The sequence below is a fragment of the Syngnathus scovelli genome, chromosome 2 (assembly GCF_024217435.2).
Source record: "Syngnathus scovelli strain Florida chromosome 2, RoL_Ssco_1.2, whole genome shotgun sequence".
Lineage (NCBI taxonomy): Eukaryota > Metazoa > Chordata > Actinopteri > Syngnathiformes > Syngnathidae > Syngnathus > Syngnathus scovelli.
Genome location: NC_090848.1, coordinates 26,390,617 through 26,416,535, shown reverse-complemented (window position 1 = coordinate 26,416,535; position 25,919 = coordinate 26,390,617). Strand labels below are relative to the sequence as shown.

Below are 25,919 nucleotides of genomic sequence, written 5' to 3'. Positions count from 1 at the left end.
ACGCAGCGGCCACTCTCTGTCCCGTTCGGTGTTTTGTGAGTGTTTACTGAGTGTTTGTCTGGCAGTTTTGTGTGTATTCGTCTCGTGTGATACGTCGTGCTACTAGTGCGGCGGGCATGTTCTGCTCAACATCGGCGGAAGGGGGTTTTATGGCGTTCTGGACTTTGGTGTGGAGAGATTTGCTGCTGGTGTTAGCGCTCGGACTGCTTCGTCATGGAGCGACGCCGGACTGGCCTGCTCTTCCTCCCCCGGTTGGACTGCGTCCTGAGCTCGGACTGCTCCGTCCTGGAGCATTGTTGGGATGCGTCGGCAGCGGGTCTGCGAGGCAGCGGAAGAGGGGCCAGCGCGGAGACGTCGGGCCAGGCTTGCGGCCAACCCAGCTCGCCCATCCGTGCCTTCCATTCTCCTGGCGTACGTTCGTTCGCGGGACGACAAGATGGGTTGCGTTCGCCTGATAGGTTCCACGAACCGGACAGTGCGTGCCTGCTGTGTGCTCGTGTTCACAGTGGCCTGGTTGACTGTCATCTTACCGGACTCTGCTGTGCATCGGGAGCGGCTAGCGTGCTATCACGCTTATTGTTCATTGATGTTGACTTCTTATGTTATTTTTCCTGTGTTGTTTACTTGTATGTGCGTTGCGAACTCTGTCTTGTCACCCTGGGATAGTGAGAAACGTAATTTCGATCTCTTTGTGTGTCTTGACATGCGGAGGAATTGACAATAAAGGAGACTTTGACTTTGACTTTGACTTTGACTTTGACTTTGATAAGCATTCCTTGTAAAGCATTACTATGTGTGCATATACCCAAGTACCGTATTTTTCGGACTGTGTAAGAAAATTTCTTACGGTCAGTTTGATTCCTTTGAATATGTTGCCATTCAGTTGAAAGCCCCCTGTTGAGCAGTCTTAGTGACCAACTACAGACCGCCCAAATATGATTCAAGGTTTTTTGATGAGTTTACCAAAATGCTGTCTATTGTGTGCATGGATTTTGACTGTGTTGTTTCAGTGGGTGATTTTAACATTCATGTTGATAATTTTAAATATGGGTTTGATAAAGAACTTTTAAATATTCTGGATAATTTTGGGCTTTCCCAGCATGTCACAGATCCAACACATAGCAGAGGTCACATATTGGATCTAATTCTTTCCAAAGGTCTTAACTTCTCCGAGGTTGTGGTAAATGATGTTGCTCTTTCTGATCACTACTGTCTTGTTTAAAATGACCACCCTTGCTAACCCTATGAAAGGGGAAGCAGAGGTAATCAGAAAGTGTCATATAAATGATGACACCTGTGCATTATTCACCCAGGGTTTTACACCATCACTGACCCTTCCCTCGGCTCTAGTTAATGACCTTGTCGACAGTTTTAGTTCCAATGTTAAGACTGTTATTGATTCTATCGCCCCAATTAAGACCAAAGTTCTGTTAAGTAGGAAAAAGTCACCCTGGAAAAACACCACACTGGTTAAAGCTCAGAAAAGCGTATGTAGACAAGCAGAACACAGAAGAAACAAACTCCAGGTTTATTACAATATCTACAAAGAGAGTCTTCACAGGTATAACCAGGAACTGAAGAATGCAAGGCAATCATATTTCTCTGAGATTATCAATAGAAACACCGATAATGCCCGCACACTTTTTTCTGTTGTGGACAGGCTGACTAATGGTACAGCGTCTGTCCCTCCTGAACTGCTGTCTAACAAGGCATGCAATGACTTTGCAGCCTTTTTCACAGACAAAATATTACAGATAAGACAAGCAGTGTGCAGCTCCAGCTCCAGCTCAAGGATGATAACACTTGCGCCTTCCTGTCCTATAGTCATTCTAGGACATTTTAGCCTCATAGATTATACAACTCTAACATAAACGGTTTCAAAATTAAAGCCTACAACATGCAACCTTGATACTCTGCCTTCCAACTTTATTAAAACTGTTTTTAGCTGCATAGCTCCAGATGTACTGCAGATAATGAATAGTTCTCTTCCAGCAGGCCAGTTTCCCCAGGCTTTGAAAACTGCAGTAATAAAACCTCTTTTAAAAAACCCAAATCTGGATGCCACAACAATTAGTAACTATAGGCCAATATCAAATCTACCATCCCTGGGGAAAATCATTGAAAAGGTTGTTTTCCAGCAAATCCATGCTTTTATGATGCAAAACAATCTTTTCGATACATTTCAGTCTGGATTTCGGCCACACCACAGCACTGAGACTGTACTTTTAAAAGTCTTAAATGACATTCATCTAAATAATGATGCAGGCAAATCCTCTGTCCTGGTATTACTGGATCTCAGTGCTGCTTTTGATACAGTTGATCATAACATACTACTCAGCAGAGTGGAAAGTGGGTGGGACTTACTGGCACTGTGCCACAATGGTTCAAATCTTACTTACAAGATAGAGACTTTTTTGTGTCAATAGGAAACCATGAGTCTGAGAGAACTAAGATCACATGTTGGGTTCCCCAAGGGTCCATTCTGTGACTGCTACTTTTTAACATCTATATGCTCAGATTATGGAACATCTCAATATCTCATATCACACTTATGCCGATGACACACAACTTTATATCTCAATGTCATCACATGACCACAGTCCCCTACTCGCACTGGGAAATTGTATTCATCAAATCAATAAGTGGATGTGCCAGAATTTCCTCCAGCTAAATGCAGAAAAGACAGAGGTGATATCTGCTTATTACCACCTGAAAAATATAACTAGAATTAAGGGGTTTCTGTCTCGGGGCCCGGCCGGGCATAGCCCGAAATGGAAACGTGGGTCCCCCTTCCCATGGGCTCACCACCTGTGGGAGGGGCCGAAGGGGTCGGGTGCAATGTGAGCTGGGCGGCAGCCAAAGGCGGGGACCATGGCGGTCTGATCCCCGGCTGCAGAAGCTGGCTCTTGGGACATGGAATGTCACCTCTCTGGCTGGAAAGGAGCCCGAGCTGGTGTGCGAGGCAGAAAGATTCCGACTAGATATGTCAGGCAGGGGACAAGACGGAGGACTCGGATGCAGAGTCGTTTCTTTCTGGGATTTATTCCAGCAAGCACACTGAGCAAAAGTACAAATCAAATCGCCTCTTGCGAGGGAAAACACGTGGCAAAAAGTACAAACAAAAGGTGTCGCACTGAGGCGAGTCAAAAGGCTAAAAGTACAAATCAAAACGCCTCTTACGAGGGAAAACACGTAGCAAAAAGTACCAACTAAAGGAGTCGCACTGGGGCGAGACAAAAAGGCGATGGAGACCAAGGCACAAACAAAAGCGTCGCTCGGTGGCGAGACAAAAAGGAGGGTTCTTACAGAGAGTTCGGACATCAATGGATCGCTGGTGGTCGGGACGAGGCAAGACACACTGGCACAAGACAAGGGGAAGACACGGACTACATACACACAAAAGGGCGGGGACACAGGTGATGACAATTAGTGTCGATTACGCAGGTGCACACAATCGGGATCAGGGAAGACAAGACAACCAAACACTGAGGAAGGAAACACGAACTGAAACGGAAGGGATGACAAAATAAAACCGGAAGTAAAGTTACGACAATTGACGAGACAAAAAAACGAAAAAATAAACGCGACCGCATGACAGAACCCCCCCCCCCCCCTAGGGCCGGATCCCAGACGGCCCAGGAGCCCCAGGGTGAGCCGCATAAAAGTCATCAAACAGTCCCGGGTCCAAAATATAACTAGGCGGCACCCATTGCCGCTCCTCCAGCCCATAACCCTCCCAGTCCACCAGGTACTGCCAGCCCCGGCCTCTTCTGCGCACATCCAATAGTTGTTTTACGGTGTAGACCGTCCCACCTCCCACAGTCCGCGGAGGCGGAGGCGGCACAGGATCCGGCACCAATGGACTGTCCACCACCGGCTTGACCTTCCCGACGTGAAAGGTGGGGTGGACTGCAAGGGACCTGGGCAAGCGGAGACGCACCGCGGCCGGGTGCACGACCTTGGTGATGGGGAACGGACCCACGAAGCGAGGCGCCAGTTTCCTGGAGTCCCCCCGGTGGGGAAGATCCTTGGCGGACAGCCAGACACGTTGCCCTCGCTGGTACATGGGCGCCGGACGTCTCCTCCGGTCCGCCATCCGCTTGACCCGGTCCCCCTGTCGGACCAGCGTGGCCCGAGCCGCCGCCCAGACGCGATGACAGCGGCGCACCAAGGCGTGGGCCGAAGTCACCGTCACCTCCGGCTCACTGTCAGGGAAGACTGGGGGCTGGTAGCCATACACACATTTGAATGGGGACATACCTGTGGCCGTGGTGGGCAGGGAGTTGTGGGCATACTCCACCCAGGAGAGGTTCTTGCTCCATGAGGCGGGGTTCTGGGAGACCAGGCAGCGGAGACTTGTCTCCAACTGCTGGTTGACCCGTTCCGTCTGCCCGTTCGCCTCCGGATGATAACCTGATGTGAGACTCACGGTTGCCCCTATGAACCTGCAAAACTCCCTCCAAAACCTGGATACGAATTGGGGCCCCCTATCGGAGACAATGTCTTTCGGGAACCCATGAACCCGAAATATGTGGTCCATCATTACTATGGCTGTTCGTCTAGCGGACGGGAGCTTGGGCAAGGCGATAAAGTGAGCCATCTTTGAGAATCTGTCTACTACTGTGAGTATGGTGGTCCGCCCATGCGAGACCGGAAGTCCGGTGACGAAATCCATGGATATCTCTGCCCATGGACACGAAGGAATGGGTAGGGGATGCAGCAACCCCATACGGGCGCCGTGGGAGTTCTTGTTCCGGGCGCAGACGGGACAGGCTGCCACGTATTCTTTGATGTCAGCCCTCATGGAGGGCCACCAGAATCGCTGCTGGATGACAAACAGGGTTCTGCGCATGCCTGGATGACAAGAGAGTCTGGAGGTGTGAGCCCAATGGATGACTTGGGATCGGAATTGATCTGGGACAAAAAGTCTGTTTTCCGGGCAGCCACTAGGGGGTGGCTTGTTTCCATTGGCCCGCTGTACCCGGCCTTCGATTGGCCAGGTCACTGCTCTCACCAGGCAATGAGGAGGCAGGATGGATTCGGGTTTCTTGAGTTCTGGATCTGAGTTGTAAACACGGGAGAGGGCGTCAGGCTTGGTGTTTTTGGATCCCGGTCTGTAAGATAGAGAAAAGTTAAAGCGATTGAAAAAAAGTGACCAGCGGGCTTGGCGGGAATTCAATCTTTTCGCTGACTTGATGTATTCAAGATTTTTATGGTCTGTCCAAACCAAAAAGGGCTGCTGAGCACCCTCCAGCCAATGTCTCCATTCTTCCAGTGCCAGTTTAACTGCCAACAGTTCGCGATCCCCCACATCATAATTTTGTTCGGCGGGCGTCAGCCGTCAAGACAGGAACGCGCACGGGTGTAGTTTGTTGTCGCTCTTGGCTCTCTGTGATAGGATGGCCCCGACTCCTTGATTGGAGGCGTCCACCTCCACCACAAACTGTCGCGACGGATCAGGAAGCGTGAGGATGGGAGCAGTGCTGAAACGGTTCTTTAGCTCCTGGAAGGCCGCCTCCGCCTCTGCTGACCAGCGGAAGGGGACCTTAGGAGACGTGAGTGCGTGCAAGGGAGCCGCCGTGGCACTGAAGCCCTTGATGAACCGCCGATAAAAATTGGCAAAGCCCAGGAATTGCTGCACCTTTCTGCGTGAGTCGGGGGTAGGCCATTCCTTAACCGCGCTGACTTTCGCCGGGTCCATCTCAACCTTGCCCGGGGCCACGATGAAGCCGAGAAAAGATACGGTGTCCTTGTGGAATTCACTTTTCTCGGCCTTTACGTATAGTTTGTGTGCAAGAAGACGTCGCAGCACCGTCTCGACGTGAATCCTATGGGTCCTCAGATCTGGGGAATAAATCAAAATATCGTCCAAATATACATATACAAAACGGTCCAAACAGTCTCTCAAAACATCATTGATCATGGCCTGAAACACAGCGGGAGCATTGGTGAGACCAAATGGCATGACTAAGTATTCGAAGTGTCCTCGATGGGTGTTGAACCCGGTCTTCCATTCGTCCCCTTCTCGGATGCGCACTAGATGGTATGCGTTGCGCAAATCTAACTTTGTAAACACCCGGGCTTGCTGTAGTTGGTCGAACACGGTCGACATCAGTGGGAGCGGATACCGGTTCTTGATTGTGATCTGATTGAGAGGACTATAATAAATACAGGGGCGTAGGGTGCCGTCCTTTTTGTCCACGAAAAAGAACCCCGCCCCCGCAGGCGACGATAATGGTCGAATCAGTCCTGGTTGCAGGGAGGAGTCTATATATTCGTTCATGGCTTGCTTTTCAGGGCCCGAAAGAGAATAAAGCCTCCCCTTAGGTATAGTTGAACCCGGCAGGAGTTCAATGGCGCAATCATACGGACGGTGGGGAGGTAGGGAGGTAGCCTTGGCCTTGCTGAATACCTCGGCCCATGGGTGGTAACACGCAGGGACCCCGGTTAAGTCGGGGGTTTGCGCGTCTCGAGCAGGAGGCACAGCGCGCGGGTTAGACCTGACACAGGAATCATGACAGTCGGGACCCCATCCCGTTATTTCCCCTGATCCCCAGTCTATGACGGGGTTGTGGCGTTGAAGCCATGGATACCCGAGAATGAGAGGGTTCATTGGAGAGGTCACGACATGTAGCCTTATATTCTCCTGGTGGGGAACTATCGACAACGAGACTGGTTCTGTTATGTGAGTTATTTCAAAAAGTGCCTGTCCATTGAGTGCCTTAGCTTTCACGGGGGTGTTCATCAGCTCAGTCTTTACCCCCCACCGGCGAGCAAATGCCCAGTCTATCAGGCTTTCATCTGCTCCTGAGTCTATTAGTACTTCGAGTTCTATTTCTCTTCCCAAGTGTGTAATCCTGCCCTTGGGAAGCACTCGCTCCGGGGACGGAGCCGCAGAGAAGGCGCTCACCTTCAGGGTCCTCCTTACTGAACAGGAGAGAAGGAGGTGTCCGAGCTCACCGCAGTAGTAGCATCTTCCCTCTCGGCGTCGCCGTAACTTCTCCTCCTCGGTCAACTTAGCTCTGCCCAACTGCCTCGGTTCTGGCTCCTGGCGCTGCCGATCCCCGTCCAGCCTGGAGTGGTGAACGTCAGGGCCGGCTACTGGGACGAAGGCGGGGGTGGTCCTGCTTCGGTGCTTCCTCCACTCTTGCAGCCGGTTGCCAGTGCGGATAGCCAGAGCGATGAGGGCGTCGAGGTCGGTGGGAAGGTCTAAGGGGATTAGCTGATCCTGTATGGACCCAGAGAGGCCCCGGAGGAAGACGTCATATAGTGCCGTCGCGTTCCAACCGCACTCCGCGGCCAGCGTGCGGAACCGGATGGCGTAGTCCCCGACGGTGTCTTGTCCCTGGACTATCTGACAGAGTTGGCGACCCTTTTCTCGGTCAGCGGAGATTGGATCGAACACCGTTCGCAGAGCCTTGATGAAAGCGGGGAGAGAGTGACAGGAGGCGGAATCCCTGACCCATTCCGCGGTGGCCCACGTGCGGGCCCTTCCCGTCAGGTATGAAACCATGTAGGCCACCTTGGAGCGCTCGGTGGGGAAATCTGCTGGGGCCCTCTCAAAATGCATCCCGCATTCTGTAATAAATGCCCGGCTAAGGCCGGGTTCACCGGAGTAGCGCTCTGGAGGAGCCAGTCTGGCACCGTCGGTCATGGGAGCTATGGCAAGGGGAGTAACTGAGGAAGCAGCGGGTGTACTGGAAGTCGCTGCTGGTCCCGCGTTCAAGAGCGAGAGCACGTCCTGCATTTGCTGACCCAGCTGTGCTACTTGGGTGGCGACCGCTCCTCTGAATTCTTCTTGGTACTTAGCGATTCCTCGGATTTCTTTCCCCAAGTCGCCCACTTGCTTCTGGTGCTGGGCGAGCTGTGAGGCATGGGAACGCACTGCGGCGCACAGGTGCTCCGACTCTGCCGAGTCCATGACTGGCCAGTGTGTACTGTCAGGCAGGGGACAAGACGGAGGACTCGGATGCAGAGTCGTTTCTTTCTGGGATTTATTTCAGCAAGCACACTGAGCAAAAGTACAAATCAAATCGCCTCTTGTGAGGGAAAACACGTGGCAAAAAGTACAAACAAAAGGTGTCGCACTGAGGCGAGTCAAAAGGCTAAAAGTACAAATCAAAACGCCTCTTACGAGGGAAAACACGTAGCAAAAAGTACCAACTAAAGGAGTCGCACTGGGGCGAGACAAAAAGGCGATGGAGACCAAGGCACAAACAAAAGCGTCGCTCGGTGGCGAGACAAAAAGGAGGGTTCTTACAGAGAGTTCGGACATCAAGGGATCGCTGGTGGTCGGGACGAGGCAAGACACACTGGCACAAGACAAGGGGAAGACACGGACTAAATACACACAAAAGGGCGGGGACACAGGTGATGACAATTAGTGTCGATTACGCAGGTGCACACAATCGGGATCAGGGAAGACAAGACAACCAAACACCGAGGAAGGAAACACGAACTGAAACGGAAGGGATGACAAAATAAAACCGGAAGTAAAGTTACGACAATTGACGAGACAAAAAACCGAAAAAATAAACGCGACCGCATGACAAGATATAGTCGGACTAGCCTCCACACACAGTTTGGGTTCCGGTACAAGCCCTCTCGAGAGGGGCTGGACTCTCTTCCACTCTGGAGTTGCCCACGGTGAGAGGCGTCGAGCAGGTGTGGGTATACTTATTGCCCCCCGGCTGGGCGCCTGCACATTGGGGTTCACCCCGGTGAACGAGAGGGTAGCCTCCCTCCGCCTTCGGGTGGGGGGACGGGTCCTGACTGTTGTTTGTGTCTATGCACCAAACAGCAGCTCAGAGTACCCACCCTTCTTGGGGTCCCTGGAGGAAGTGCTGGAGAGCGCTCCTTCTGGGGACTCTATCGTTCTACTGGGTGACTTCAATGCTCACGTGGGCAATGACAGTGAGACCTGGAAGGGCGTGATTGGGAGGAACGGCCCCCCTGATCTGAACCCGAGCGGTGTTCTATTGTTGGACTTCTGTGCTCGACACGGATTTTGAATAATGAACACCATGTTCAAACATAAGGGTGTCCATGTGTGCACTTGGCACCAGGACACCCTAGGCCGCAGTTCGATGATCGACTTTGTAGTCGTGTCATCGGATTTGCGGCCGCATGTTTTGGACACTCGGGTGAAGAGAGGGGCGGAGCTGTCAACTGATCACCACCTGGTGGTGGGTTGGCTCCGATGGTGGGGGAAGATGCCGGTCCGACCTGGCAGACCCAAACGCTCTGTGAGGGTCTGCTGGGAACGTCTGGCAGAATCTCCTGTCAGGAAGAGCTTCAACTCCCACCTCCGGCAGAGCTTTTCCCACGTCCCGGGGGAGGCGGGGGACATTGAGTCTGAGTGGACCATGTTCCGCGCCTCCATTGTTGAGGCGGCCGACCGGAGCTGTGGCCGTAAGGTCGTTGGTGCCTGTCGTGGCGGCAATCCCCGAACCCGCTGGTGGACACCGGCGGTAAGGGATGCCGTCAAGCTGAAGAAGGAATCCTATCGGGCCGTTTTGGCCTGCGGGACTCCGGAGGCAGCTGACAGGTACCGGATGGCCAAGCGGAACGCGGCTTCGGCGGTTGCTGAGGCAAAAACCCGGGCGTGGGAGGAGTTCGGTGAGGCCATGGAGAATGACTTTCGGACGGCTTCGAGGAAATTCTGGTCCACCATCCGGCGTCTCAGGAGGGGGAAGCTGTGCAACGTCAACACTTTTTACAGTGGGGATGGCGTGCTGCTGACCTCGACTCGGGACGTCGTGAGTCGGTGGGGAGAATACTTCGGAGACCTCCTCAATTCCACCTACACGCCTTCCATTGAGGAAGCAGGGCCTGGAGACTCTGAGGCGGATTCTCCAATCTCTGGGGTCGAAGTCACTGAGGTAGTTAAAAAACTCCTCGGTGGCAAGGCCCCGGGGGTGGATGAGATCCGCCCAGAGTTCTTAAAGGCTCTGGATGTTGTGGGGCTGTCATGGCTGACACGCCTCTACAACGTTGCGTGGACATCGGGGACAGTGCCTCTGGATTGGCAGACTGGGGTGGTGGTTCCCCTCTTTAAGAAGGGGGACCGGAGGGTGTGTTCCAATTACAGGGGAATCACACTCCTCAGCCTCCCTGGTAAGGTCTATTCAGGGGTGCTGGAGAGGAGGGTCCGTCGGGAGGTCGAACCTCGGATTCAGGAGGAGCAGTGTGGCTTTCGTCCTGGCCGTGGAACAGTGGACCAGCTCTACACCCTCGGCAGGATCCTCGAGGGTGCATGGGAGTCCGCCCAACCAGTCCACATGTGTTTTGTGGACTTGGAGAAGGCGTTCGACCGTGTCCCTCGGGAGGTTCTGTGGAGGGTGCTTCGGGAGTACGGGGTGCCGAGCCAACTGATAAGGGCGGTTCTGTCCCTGTATCACCGATGCATTTCCGGCAGTAAGTCGGATTCGTTCCCAGTGAGGGTTGGACTCCGCCAAGGCTGCCCTTTGTCACCGATTCTGTTCATATTTTTTATGGACAGAATTTCTAGGCGCAGCCGAGGCGTTGAGGGGGTCCGGTTTGGGGACCTCAGCATCGCGTCTCTGCTTTTTGCAGATGACGTGGTGCTGTTGGCTTCTTCAGGCCGTGATCTCCAGCTCTCGCTGGAACGGTTTGCAGCCGAGTGTGAAGCGGTCGGGATGAGGGTCAGCACCTCCAAATCCGAGTCCATGGTCCTCGATCGGAAAAGGGTGGAATGCCCTCTCCGGATCGGGGATGAGATTCTGCCCCAAGTGGAGGAGTTCAAGCATCTTGGAGTCTTGTTCACGAGTGAGGGGAGGAGGGAGCGTGAGATCGACAGGCGGATCGGTGCAGCGTCGGCAGTAATGCGGACCCTGTACCGGTCCGTTGTGGTGAAGAGAGAGCTGAGCCAAAAGGCAAAGCTCTCAATTTACCGGTCGATTTACACTCCTACCCTCACCTATGGTCACGAGCTATGGGTCGTGACCGAAAGAACGAGATCTCGGATACAAGCGGCCGAAATGAGTTTTCTCCGCAGGATGTCCGGGCTCTCCCTTAGAGATAGGGTGAGAAGCTCGGTCATCCGGGAGAGACTCGGAGTAGAGTCGCTACTCCTCCACGTTGAGAGGAGCCAGATGAGGTGGCTCGGGCATCTTATCAGGATGCCTCCTGGACGCCTCCCTGGGGAGGTGTTCCGGGCATGTCCCACCGGTAGGAGACCCTGGGGACGACCCAGGACGCGCTGGAGAGACTATGTCTCTCAGCTGGCCTGGGAACGCCCTGGGATCCCCCGGGATGAGCTGGATGAAGTGGCTGGGGAGAGGAAAGTCTGGGAGTCCCTCCTAAAGCTGCTGCCCCCGCGACCCGACCCCGGATAAGCGGAAGAAGATGGATGGAGGGATGGATGGATGGATGGGTTTCTGTCTCAACAAGATATGGAAAAACTTATTCATACATTTATTTTTAGTAGGATTATTGTAATGGCATCTTTACAGGCCTTAACAAAAAAAGTCCTCACAAACACCAGGAAACTGGATCATATTACACCGGTCATTAGATCGCTACACTGGCTTCCTGTGAGTCAAAGGATAGATCCTACTGCTGGTCTACAAAACGCTCAATGGTCTCGGACCAAAATACATGCTTGATCTACTTGTTCCTTATGAAGCATCCAGACCTCTCAGGTCATCTGGAACTGGCTTGTTGCATGTCACAGGAACCAAGCAAGGAGAAGCAGCATTCAGTTATTATGCTCCTCACCTGTGGAACAAACTTCCCATAGATCTGAGGTCTGCTCAAACTGTTAGCGCCTTTAAATCAGGGCTAAAAACCTGTTTACCGCAGCGTATTCTTAAATTAAAATCCTCTCTTTTTAATTTTATTTATATATGTATGTGTAAATGTGTGCATGTATGTATATATGTATACATATGTATATATATATCCATCCATCCATCCATTTTCTGAACCGCTTAGTCCCCACGGGGGTCGCGGGCGTGCTGGAGCCTATCCCAGCCGTCATCGGGCAGTAGGCGGGGGACACCCTGAACTGGTTGCCAGCCAATCACAGGGCACACAGAGACAGACAACCAATCGCACTCACACTCACACCTAGGGACAATTTGGAGTCTTCAATCGGCCTACCAAGCATGTTTTTGGAATGTGGGAGGAAACCGGAGTGCCCGGAGAAAACCCACGCGGGCCCGGGGAGAACATGCAAACTCCACACAGGGAGGGCTGGAGGTGGAATCGAACCCGCACCCTCCTAACTGTGAGGCGGACGGGCTACCCAGTGCGCCACCGAGCCGCCCCTGTATATATATATATATATATATATATATATATATATATATAATTTTTTTCTTGATTTTGCAAGCACCATATTCTGTATTTTCCCCCTTTTTTATGCTCTATGTTCTTTGTTTTTTAATCCTTCTTATGTAAAGCACATTAAGTTGCCTTGTGTGTGAAATCTGCCTTCCCTTGCCTTGCCTAAAAGTCGCTCCGGAGTCGCATCAGCCACAAAATGCACAATGAAGAGGAAAAAACATATTTAAGTCGCACCGGAGTATAAGTCGCATTTTGGGGGAAATTTATTTGACAAAATCCAACACCAAAATTCAGACATGAACCAGCAACAGCAGGCTAAACGATATGGTATGCTAATGTGACATACACACAAACAAGTAGCTGAGAACGTTCTGACGTAACTAACAGTTATCCAAATAACTATAACATAAATAACACCTTCATCAAATCATCTGTGTCACACGTTAAATAACAATTATATAAACAACAATATTATCAAACCATCTGTGTCACTCCAAATCATTAAATCCATCGATCGAATTTGCCGTCCTTTATGTAAACAACGCCGCATGTGCGCCGCGCCGCTGAGGTCAGACTCATCATAACTATAAATTATTCCACAGGCCCATATAACGATATGTAAAATATATATCAAATAGCTATAATATAAACGATAATTTTATCAAACCATCTGTGTCACTCTAAATCATTAAATCCATTCTTCGTGCGCCGTGCCACTGACATCGTCAGTTGCAGTTCAAATTACAGTAATCCCTCGCTACACTGCGGTTCGTTTATCGCGGTTTCACTACATCACAGATTTTTTTCCCCAAATTTAAAAAAAATAAAATTCAAAATAAAACATTTAAATTGAGGAATTATGGCACGAATGTTGCCCACACGTCAGCAGAAGGCAGGGAGTGCCCACACAATTGCAGTGCGTACACTTGTACCATTTCATAATTTTTTTATAATAATAAGCGTTCTAAAAACACATTTAAGAGTGTTATACCTTGTTATAGAAAAATCGTTACAATAATAAAACAGTTCTAAAAACATTTACAGTATGTACACTTGTACCTTGTTATTAAAATTGTTATATAATAAAAGCTGTTCTAAAAACATATTTACAGTTTGTGTTAAGAATTCTCCATGTTATTTGTGTTATTCAGCCGTGCTTTGATTCAAGGTAGGGTCCTTTATTTTGAAGGCCATTTTCAGCCGATAACATTTCACATTATTAAACCTGCTGACTCCGGAAGTTAGTGAATGGAACTCATTGTCAGTGAGGCTCCAATTATTCCATAGTGCGCCCTGATGCGGTTTAAAGTGAAAATAACATGTGAAGTGATCAACTATACTAGTATGTGTTAATGATCAAGTAAACATTTGTGAATAATTCGCTCCTGAGTATAAGTCGCCCCCCCCCCACCCAAACTATGAAAAAAAAACACGACTTATACTCCGAAATATATGGTACCACTATAACCACTGTCAAGACCGAGCTTTTTTGACATTCATAGGTCCAACTACTCATCTCAGCTCAGGATGTGGAGAACTACAAGCTGATAAAATCAGATCTGGATCGTCTGAGGACGTTGGTGGAAAAGTCTGAACTGTGGATAGAGAAGAAGATGTCTGGAGGCGGAGACAGCAAGAAGGAAAAGAAAGACAAGAAGAACAAATTGGAGGTAGCATGAAACTCTCACCTTGTCCAATATGTGCATGAATCATAACCAGCAAGTTTGACCACAACTAAAAATATCCTTGGGGTAAACTTGTCAAACCAAAATTCCCATTGAGATGAATGAGATTTGGAATAATTACCATTTTTCCGGACTATAAATCGCTCCGGATTAAAACTCGCACCAGCCATAAAATTTTGATGGCATTTGACCTGCCTGACACCGCCGTGGTGGACTTCCACATCTCAGAGGAATTCTGACTTGCCTCAATAAACTCAGTCTCGTGTTGCACTTAGTTGCAAAGCCTGGTCTGTCACAGAAACTCTCATTTTACATTTGTATACGTATATCTTTGATACCTTGAGATCAGTGGCGGATGCTGGTCTTTCAAGGAGGGAAAGCTCAATTTCGGCCTGCATCATAAAATGTGTCGGTTTATTTCTATGTAAATTCTACCCTCCGTTCTTTCGATCGCTGATTTGCTCATTTGGCTGTCAATTATAAAGAGATTCAGGCTCAGAAAGATCATCTAATCATTATGGAGAAGTTGGACGAGGCCAGCCCACTACCCCATACAACCCCCCCTCAGAGATGCTGGGTGTCCGATGGGCGGGACAAATCACAGCATTTATCCAATGACTCGTCTCGTTTTGCTGCACTCTGCTTCCCTATTGAACTTGGTGGACGTCCAGCGTCTACATTGCTTTAAACAGTGTAGACTCTGTTAGAGATTTGCTCACTCCAACTTATTTTGCAAGAACCAAACAGGAGACAAGCAAGTTCTTTTAGACACCTGCAGGTGGAGAGTCCATTCGTCGCTGTCTGAACAGCGATTATCGAATGAAGTCTGAAAAGTCTCCTTCCTGCAAGGGCATATTTATTAGGAGGAACAGAGTGGGGGTGAGAGTGGACAGGTTTGGTGAACCCCCGGCCTCTGGTAAGATCAGAGCAGGGGGTGTTTTACGATGTTGTGGGAAACAGAACAACTTTGATTGCTTCCTCTGCAGCTGGTCACTCAAGCAGAGGAAGCAACCACTTTACTACGTTGTGAGAGCAAGACAAGATTGGTTAATCATTATAGTCTACATTCCAACATAATCCTACGATAAAGATAACCTGGAAAACCCTAACAGACTCTACACTGTTTAAAGCACTGTGAAGCTACGGGAACGAGTTAGAGGAAAGCCACGTCGTTACCAGTGATAAGAAACTAATTCTGAACAAAAGTTGAGCGTGTTGTAGTGCATATTTAGTCACTGATGTACACAGAACAGTATATATTTGATCACTTATTTTTTTCACATTTTAGGGGAAGCTAAGCTACCCTTGCAGTCTTAAAGTAATCACCTATGCTTGAGATATTATACTTTCTGTAAGATCCTAGTTTTGGTTTTATATTTCTTAAATTTAACAGATTTAACAGTAATTAGACTGGGTTAGGCCTTGCCTGCTTAGTAACTACTCCAGTGCGATGAGTTCGTTCCACATCAATTTTGTCTTGTAATTGCAATTTTTTTTTTTTTTTTTTTTTTTAGTATTTTTCCTTCAGTTGTAGCCCAATTTTCTCCAGGTGTTTCTTCCAGTCCATCAATAACCAAGTTATTCCTTTTGATTGTCCCTCCAGATCATAGGTGTCAAACTCGAGGCCCGGGGGCCAGATACGGCCCACCGCATCATTTTATGTGGCCCGCAAAGACAAATTTTGCATTGACTTTGTGTCATTACTAACATTACAAATTGTCTTCACTTTTAAAAGAATAGACATTGCAAGCATTTTTTTATAACCGTTTGTCTTTTTAAAATATTTTAAAAATGTTTGGCCCTCCGAGGGAAACTATGACTATGATGCGGCCCGCGACAAAAATGAGCTTGACACCCGTCCAATTAATCAGTTAGTATGATTGCACTGTAACACGGCTGATAGGTTTCTCTTTGCATTTTTTTTGTAATGTTCGGTTTGTTTACTTTGGTTTATTTTAATAACATCAACTTCCTTCGGAGTGAAATGTAAGCTGGTTTTAACTTCTTGTAGTTCCTTGGTGATGTCATTGAATCTTGTATTGTTTGAGTCCATGATCATTGACAAAACCTTTCAAAAATGTCCTTATTGTTGGTTTATAACCGCAAAGGAAGTTTGTATGTATTTCTTTTACATAACCCGAAATAATTTTACTTTAGGGATGTCGACAGACCTCACTTGAAGCAACGCCATTGTCCCCCGTATCCCAGCAGAATGCCCTTTCTACGCACATTCATTTATTATTTATCAGCTGATCAACATGTACGTAATATACATTTAATAGGAGGATGTTGTTGTTTTGTTCCATGAAGACTACAAAGTCCTCCTTTTAAATGTATTAATTTAATGTTCAGATTGATTCTTTAACAAAGCTGATCTCAAAGTGTTCTTCACAAAACCAGGGACGTGGACCTTAATGATGTCAAAATTTCTCTGTTTTCTGATAGGTTGGGCAGAGCAAAACTTATTATAACTATTACAACAAAACATTTCTGTTGCTGTCTGCACACGTTAGTACATTCCATAATTAATTAGCATCTCTAGTGAATCTGATGTTATATATCTTATCCTCCATTTTTGGTATAGCATTGATTGTTATTATAATGTAATAGAAGAAGCATTAGGTAGATTGGATCAAGTAAATCTCTGTTGTTGGCCTACTGCCTGCATTCGAATAATATTATTTAAAGTACCTCTCCCTGTCATATTAGCGTGTCTCGCATGCTGTGTTTGCCTCTGCTTCCTGCAGGGTGCATTGGAGGACAGCACCCCCAAGAAGGAAAAAGGGGGAAAGAACAACGAGAACTATCAGAACGTCAAAGAGGTCAGCCAGCTTTGCTGGGTTGTCATGTGTCAATCACTCGGTGTGGGCGTGATTTATGTGTGCAGTGTGTTTTGCTGTTCTGCCGCTGCGACAATTGAGGATCTATTTCAAACCTTCATTCTGTATCAAAACACACAAATCACATATCTATTGCTGAGTTCCATCTCTACGTGGCTGTACATGACCCAAATAGGTTTTTATTCAAAAATCCAAAAACAAAGCCATGTTGAACACATTTGCACACTAACAAAAACAATGAGGGTCTTCTGTCTGTCACGGATTGGATGGAGCAGGGCGACCAAGTGCAGCTTGGACCAGGGTTTATTGAAGGGAACTCAAAGACAGACTCGGCAAACTGACATGACTTAACAAAATAACAAAAGGACTAACCGACAGGGACGTGAAACAAAGGACGTGAAGACATTACGACAACAGGAACCAAAAAGACATCAAGACAACAACAATGATCCGACGGTGCGTGAGGGGCAGACAGAACTTATATACACGACAGGTAACAAGAGGCAGGTGAGAATAATCAAACTAATCCTTGGCACACAGGAGGGAAGGGGCGAGCACACAGACAGAAACCATGACAACAGACACATAATGGAATGGCTGGGGATGAGACGTGACACTGTCTTCATGACTGATTGAGGTCATGTGGTATCTACTTAAAGCAGGGGTCTCAAACTCCAGTCCTCGGGGGCCGCATTCCTACATGTTTTCCAAGTTTCCCTCGTTAAACACACCTGATTCAATTATCAGGCTCCTGCAGAACATGAAGATGAACTGATCATTTGAATCAGGTGTGTTTAACGAGGGAAACTTGGAAAACATGTAGGAATGCGGCCCCCGAGGACTGGAGTTTGAGATCCCTGACTTAAAGTGTTTGCTTTGGCCAAGGCAAATATGCCACCAGCGATCAGAGGCTTAATATGTCAAGTAAGTATCCTGCAGTGGAAAATATTTAAAGGTCTCATCATAATTGATTGTTTTCCCACTGTTTTGTGCATAATAGGTCAAAGTGAGTCTCTGAATCCTCCCCAGAATGCTCTCCGTTGCTGGGCACCACCATGACAGGGCCGTGGGTCAAAAAAAAAAGAGAGAAAAAGATCGCATTGAAGGCCAACTGAATTTCAACAGAGCCAACACCAATGATAAAACATGTCACAAAATGCTGGCATATTTGCAGCTACCTATTGGAGGATTTTCCATATCAAATTAAGGAAAACAGTGACCCAGTCAGAGCAAAGCTTATTTATACATACAATATTAAGGAGAATTTTAACTGCCTTATCTGCCAGCCATTTAAGACCAACTAAAATAGCTTTAAAATAGCTTTGTGGGCGTTTTTAACCAAAATTATGATTTAAACATTAGAAAACAATGTCTGTTTTCTAATGTTTAATGTCCTTAAGGGCCGCTGTCCTGTCCGTTTTCTATATTTTCTTGCTGCAACACACCTAAATCAACTCATCAGCAAGCTCTAAAGAAGCTTGATTATGATGCAGTTCAATTTTAATGTGATTTGTTGCTGCAGTGAGACATGGAAAATAGGCAGGTCAGAGGCTCTTGAGAACCGACTTAGGACAGCCCTCCTATAAAAAGACGAACAAAAGATATGGCGGGGGACTTTAAACAGATCACTAAAAAAATTTTTGATTTTTGTTGTTGTTTGTTTCATAGATAAATCTTTGTTTACATTTGACAACATAACAATTTAGGCAACTTTTCCGAATGGAATATTTGACACTAAGTACTTAATTTCACTCCTCAAACAACCTCCACTATCCTTGCCTTTGTAATTTGTTACTGAGTCATAAGCTTTTTATAGTACAATATCATCTACTGTATTTTTTATCAACGTTATATAACAAGATCAGGTAATATTTTCAGAAGTTCAGAACATTTATTTGTTATTTAAGTGCAAAAAGAAGCCATGTTTTATAAGTAAATTGTTTTATAAGTGTAAAAAGAAGTAAACAAGTATAAAAGGTTAAAAAAAGAGCCAACTTTAGTGACAAAAGTTCTAATGTGGTAAATACTTTAACCATTCGTAATTACCATCAAATGTAAAAAGAAGTGAAACAGTGTTGATAACACTTATAGCCAGAATCATCCTTATATTAAAACTTGGGATGTAACGGTACAGATAACCCACAATGCGATCCTCACCTCAGTTTTTGCGCTACGATTTTGGTTAGGGTTTTTTTTTTCTTCAAAATACCCCTTTACTTTGCTTTTCAGCAGAATCTATTTAACAGTATACTGAATGATATACTAATGCTTCTCTTTCAAGATTAACAGTTACTGAACATACTACTGCATACAAAGGTCAAAGTCAAAGTCTGCTTTATTGTCAGTTTCTTCAAATGCCAAGACATACAAAGAGATCAAAATTACATTTCCCAGTATCCCACGGTGACAAGACATAGTACACAATATACATACAAGTAAACAGCACAAAAGGTAAAAACAAGAAGGCACAAACAATGAATAATAAGAGCGATGAATAAATAATAAATAAACAAATAACATAATAAATAAGAGGAGCAAAAATGGAGCAAGTGTGCATACAGCAGACAGTCAGAATATAGCGCAAAAGTACAGGACATTACGCAGGAGAGGGGAGAGAGTTCAGGATCCTAACAGCCTGGAGTATGAAGCTGTTGGTGAGTCTGGTGGTGCGGGAGCACAGGCTCCTGTACCTCTTCCCAGAGGGCACAAGATCAAACAAAGAGTGAGCAGGGTGACTCACATCACACACAATCATGGTCGCCTTGCGGGTGAGATGGGAGGTGTAAATGTCCTTCAGGGAGGGGAGTGAAACTGTGGTCACTATGCGCTGCAGGGCCTTCATGTTGTATTCAGTGCAGCTACCACCCCACACAGCGATACAACTGGAGAGGACGCTCTCAATGGTGCCACGGTAAAATGAGGTCATGATGGCCAGAGGAGCACTTGCTCGCCTTGAGTTTCCGCATGAAGTACAGGCGGCGCTGAGCTTTCTTCGCCAGTGATGCAGTGTTGGTGGTCCAGGAGAGGTCCTCACTGATGTGCACCCCCAGAAATCTGGTGCTGCTCACTCTCTCCACCACAGCACCGTCGGTGGTCAGTGGCAGGTGTTGGGTGCAACCCTTCCGGAAGTCAACAACAATCTCCTTGGTCTTGTTGACGTTGTGCAGGAGGTTGTTGTCCCTGCACCACGTGGCCAGAAGGTTGACCTGCGACCTGTATTGAGTCTCGTCGCCCTCGGTGATGAGACCCACCAGAGTCGTGTCGTCGGCATATTTCAGCACGCATTTGCTGCTGTAAGTTGCAGTGCAGTCATGTGTCAGCAGGATGAAGAGCAACGGACTGAGCACGCAGCCTTGGGGGGCCTCCGTGGTCAGCGCGATGCTGGCGGAGATATTGTCGCCAACACGTACTACTGAAGGCCTCTGACAGAGGAAGTCCAGTAGCCAGTTGCAGAGGTAGGTACTGAGGCCCAGCTTGTTGAGTTTGCAGATGAGTCGCTGTGGTACAATGGTGTTGAATGCAGAACTGAAGTCCACAAACAGTAATCTCACATGCAAGTCCCTTCTCTCCAAGTGGGTGAGGGTTGAGTGGAGGCCAGAGCAGATGGCATCCTCAGAGGACCGTTTGGCTCGGAACGCAAACTGGAAGGGGTCTATGGTGGGGGGGAAAATGGACTTGATGTGCTCCATGACAAGCCGCTCAAAGCACTTCATGATGATGGGTGTCAGTGCCACGGGGCGGTTGTCGTTGAAGCAGGATGGAGCAGGTTTCTTTGGCACAGGTACGATGATGGCAGCCTTGAAACATGATGGGACGATGGCCTGCTGCAGGGAAATGTTAAATATGTCCGTGAAGACACCCATCAGCTCCCCAGCGCAGTCCTTCAGCTCTCGACCAGGGATGTTGTCTGAGCCCGCCGCCTTACGGGTGTTGATGGCGGCAAGCGTCCTCCTCACGCTATCGGCAGAGAGGCACAGGGGCTGCTCGTGTGGAGGGGGAGGGATCTTCAGCGGGCAAGTGCTGTTCTGAGCGTCGAAGCGAGCAAAGAAGCGGTTCAGATCGTTGAGCAGAGGGATGTTGCCCTCACAGCTCTGCGGCGCCGGCTTGTAGTCCGTGATGGTCTGAATGACTTGCCATAGGCTCCATGTGTCTCTGTTGTCTTTGAAGTGGGCGGTAATCTTGCAAAAGAATGCCCTCTTCGCTTCCTTGATGCTCCGGGACAGGTCGGTCCTCGCTGTTCTCAAGCCAGCCTCATCCCCAGCTCTGAAGGTTTTGTCCCTGGCCCTCAGCAGCCTGAGGACAGCCCCTGTCAGCCATGACTTCCAGTTAGCCCGAGTGATGATGCATTTTGTGTGGGTCACATCATCAATGCACTTCGAGATGTAAGAGGAAACAGAGTCAGTATACTCCTCTATGTCCGTCTGATTGTTGCAAGTGGCTGCCTGCTTAAACATTCCCCAGTCAGTTGTGTCAAAGCAGTCCCGAAGCGCATCAGAGGCACCCTCAGGCCACACTTTTACCCGCTTTCGAACCGGCCTGGATGCTTTCACTCTTTGTCTGTATGCGGGCATAAGCATAACAGTGATATGTTCAGAGACCCCAATATGGGGGAGGGGGGTGGCTTTGGATGCTCCTTCATGTGTAGTGTAGACCAGGTCCAGGAAGCTGTCACCACGTGTTGGAAAATTAACATGCTGGTGAAGCCTCGGAAAAACAGACTTTAGGTTAGCATGATTAAAATCCCCAGCGAAGATGGTGAAACCGTCTGTTGTTCACTGACAGCCTGGTACAGTTCACTAAGAGCCGTGATCCTGTCGCTTTCAATGTTGGAAGGCGGGATGTATACCGCGACTAGCAGAATCACAGTAAATTCCCTTGGCAGGTAAAAAGGACGGGACTTAATGATCACAAACTCCGCCAGTGGCGAGCAGTGCCTGCATACAACTACAGAGTCCCAGCACCATTCGTCACGGATGTAGACACAGATAGCTCCTCCTCGCGATTTTCCCCCCTTTACAATGGCCCGGTCCACTCGATAGCACGCTAGCTGCTCTAGATGCACAGCAGAGTCCGGAATGTTGACAGTCAACTAAGTCTCAGTGAACACGAGCACAGAGCAGTTACTCACTGTCCGGTTCGTAGATCTCAGCAGTCGAATGTCAAAGTCAAAGTCCAAAGTCCCAATGATCATCGTCACACACACATCTGGGTGTGGTGAAATTTGTCCTCTGCATTTAACCCATACCCATGTGATTTTGATCCATCCCCTGGGGGAGAGGGGAGCAGTGAGCAGCAGCAGTGCCGCGCTCGGGAATCATTTGGTGATCTAACCCCCCAATTCCAACCCTTAATGCTGAGTGCCAAGCAGGGAGGCAATGGGTCCCATTTTTATACTCTTCCGTATGACCCGGCCGGGGTTTGAACCCACAACCTTCCAGTCTCATGGCGGACACTCTACTACTAGGCCACTGAGCTGGTATGGAATGTAATCCATTTTGTTGTCCAGCGATCGAACATTCACCAGAAGAATGGAAGGCACGGCCGCTAGCCTGGCTCGGACGCCTCCACACTTGCCCCTCTTCTGACTCCTCGCACACCGCTTCCGCCACTTTCTATCCGGGGGAAGAGTAGCAGGCGAGTCTGGCTTTGTTTCAGGCCGGAGTAGTCCGAGCTCCTTTAATGTTTCTGTTTCAAAGCTCAGAACGCTGCAAAACTCGCTTTTGCCGATGTCGAGTAGAACCTGCCTGCTGTACCTTTAGCACGACGTAGTAAGACAAGACGAACATGTAAAACTGTCAGACAAACACTCATTAAACGAACAAAACACCGATCGGGTGGGACAGGGAGAGGTCGCTGCGTGTGGACACGCATCCGAGTAATGATCCCTTATTTATCTTGTTTTGTTTGTTTATCGCGAAAGATGCGTTCCAGAACCACCCGCGATAAATAAAGATCTCCGAAGTAGACACCTGTTATGTATCATTTAGAAATTTAAACACCATTGTATTGAAATTTCTAACGTGTAGTGTTTATTGTTGGCCGCTAGACGGCATGGGTGTATTGCAAGTTAAATTGAAGTGTGGTTTACCTTGGTAAGCGATGCAAAGTGTCCTCTTTCAGGGTTACCACACAACACTAACCAGGGGACATCATGCATAGGAAACCAAAGTGAGTTACAGTTGCGCATGAATCTCCTGTTTCATTGTGGTCCCATACACAACTCCCTGTTAGAGTGTTGCTCACTCTAACGTCTTTGCAAGAACCACACGTGAGACAGTTTGGCCATTTTATGCTTGAAAGCGGAGAAGCCATCAGCACCCTGAGTGGTACAGAGGTGCTTGAAATCAGTCTGACTTAGGCCTTTTGCAAGGGAATATTTATAGAGAGAAAGCAGGGTGGGGGTGGGAGTGAACAGGTTTCGGTGGCCACCTCTGCAAACTGGTTAATCAGTGCAGAGGGTCTTAGCGCTTTGTTTTACAGGGTTGTGGAAACAGAAACTAGTGGAGTGTTTTAGATAATTAACTAAGCTAGAATGTTTCCACATCATTTGGAAAGTTTCAACAACTGAATGTGGAAACTTTCCAGAGTCAAGGAAAGGTGAAATGTTTTAACAAAGTTAATACACTGCTCAAAAAAATTAAAGGACCATTTTTTTTATCAGGGCATGGCATGAATTCAATTAGACTTTTCTGATAAGGTTTTGGTCAGGTACGTGGCAGAGGGGGTTGTTAATCAGTTTCAGCTGCAATGGTGTTGATGAAATTAACAACAGGTGCACTAGAGGGGCAACAACGAGATGGTCCCCAAAACAGGACTGATTTTGCAGGTGGAGGCCATTTCAAGTTCCTCCCTCTTGATCTTTTTTAACAGTTTTTCCACGAGTGTTGGCTTTAGCTAGAGTCATTATCACGACTGGGAGCATGAGGCGATTTCTCAACTCTCCTGAAGTTGCGCAGATTGTCCAACTCCTCCAGGATGGCACATCCATGCGTGCTGTTGTAAGAAGACTTGATGTGTCTCCCAGTACAATCTCCAGAGCATGGAGGAGATTCCAGGAGACAGGCAGTTACTCTCGGAGAGCTGGACAGGGCTGTAGACGGTCCTCATTCCATCAGTAGGACCGATATCTGCTGCTTTGTGGAAGGAGGAACAGGTTGAGCACGGCCCAAGCCCCACTGAATGACCTCCAGCAGGCTACTGGTGTGAATGTCTCTGCCCAAACAGAAACAGACTTCACGAGGTTGGCCTCAGGGCACGACGTCCTGTAGTGTTTCCTGTGCTCATTGCTCAGCACCGTGGAGCTCGATTGGCATTTGCCATAGAACACCAGAATTGGCAAGCCACCGGCGCCATGTGCTTTTCACAGATGAGAGCAGGTTTACCCTGAGCACCTGTGATAGACGTGAAAGGGTCTGGAGAAGCCAAGGAGAGCGCTATGCTGCCTGCAACATCATTTAGCATGACCGGTTTGGTGGTGGGTCAGTGATGGTCTGGGGAGGCATTTCCATGGAGGGACGAACAGACCTCTACAGGCTAGAGAACGGCAGTCTGACTGCCATTAGGTATTGGGATGAAATCCTGGCACCCATGGTCAGACCCTACGCTGGTGCAGTAGGTCCTGGGTTCCTCCTGATCCACAACAATGCCCGACCTATTGTGGCAAGAGTACGCAGACAGTATCTGGAGGATGAAGGAATTGACACAATTGAATAGCCCTCACGATCACCTGATCTAAACCCGATAGAACACCTCTGGGACATAATTTTTCGGTCCATCATACGCCGCCAGGTTGCTCCTCAGACTTTACAGGAGCTCACTGATCCCCTTAGACAGATCTGGGAGGACAACTCACAAGACACCATCCGTCGTCTCATTAGGAGCATGCTGCGACGTTGTCAAGCATGCTTACAAGCTCGTGGGGACCACACAAGATATTGAAAATAATTTTGTGTTGCAGAAATTGAATTTAGGCAAAAAGGATGAGCCTGCCATATGATTTTTTTCACTTTCATTTTTGGGGTGTCTGTATACTGAGCCCTCTGTAGGCTGAAAACTTTTATTTCCATCAAAAGATGTGGCATCCTTTTGTTCCTGAGACATTAAACTGTTCATATCAGTATAGATATCCATCCATCCATCCATCCATCCATCCATCCATCCATCCATCCATCCATCCATCCATCCATCCATCCATCCATCCATCCATCCATCCATCCATTTTCTGAACCGCTTAGTCCCCACGGGGGTCGCGGGCGTGCTGGAGCCTATCCCAGCCGTCATCGGGCAGTAGGCGGGGGACACCCTGAACTGGTTGCCAGCCAATCGCAGGGCACACAGAGACAGACAACCAATCTCACTCACACTCACACCTAGGGACAATTTGGAGTCTTCAATCGGCCTACCAAGCATGTTTTTGGAATGTGGGAGGAAACCGGAGTGCCCGGGGAAAACCCACGCGGGCCCGGGGAGAACATGCAAACTCCACACAGGGAGGGCCGGAGGTGGAATCGAACCCGCACCCTCCTAACTGTGAGGCGGATGTGCTACCCAGTGCCCCACCGAGCCGCCCCAGTATAGATATCCCTCCAAAAAAAAATTCACCATTGAAATCTGATGTGTTTTCAAAGTGTTCCTTTAATTTTTTTGAGCAGTGTAATTCTAGTCTACATTCCAACATTATCATATAATCAAAATAATTTGTCAACCCTAACACTCCCCAATACTTTTATGCTATATAAACCTTTCCCATTCACCTAATAACCATTCCCACACTGTTCTATGCATGTATTATACGTCTACATTTAATAAAAGAATTAACACGTAACAATGTCACGTGTCCTGACTCCTCTTGCACCAGTTGGGCCTCCTGCGCCTCCTGTGCTTGTCCTCAGTGATGTGCATAGTGACACACATTGCTCAGAAGCATTCCCCGTGCGATCAGCGCTCATTACCACTATCCTGACTCCTTTGACTTTGTGGGCAGCTGTGTTACGTCTACTCTCCGTTCTCGCCCTGCTGTCTGGCTGACACACTTCTGTGCTAGACCTTGGGGGTCGCCAATGCGGAACTGCGCGCACTAATTGGC

The 25,919-nt window shown here is 48.2% G+C and overlaps 1 protein-coding gene across 1 annotated transcript in view; it reads left to right on the top strand.

Annotated features, from left to right (window-relative positions):
* Positions 1-25,919, top strand: part of itpr3 (inositol 1,4,5-trisphosphate receptor, type 3) — a 459,677-nt gene that overhangs the window by 288,682 nt on the left and 145,076 nt on the right. Inside the window, exons 27-28 of the mRNA XM_049754123.2 lie at positions 13,812-13,979; positions 16,742-16,816. Coding sequence (XP_049610080.1) covers positions 13,812-13,979; positions 16,742-16,816 — 243 coding nt within the window. The remainder of the gene's footprint in view (positions 1-13,811; positions 13,980-16,741; positions 16,817-25,919) is intronic.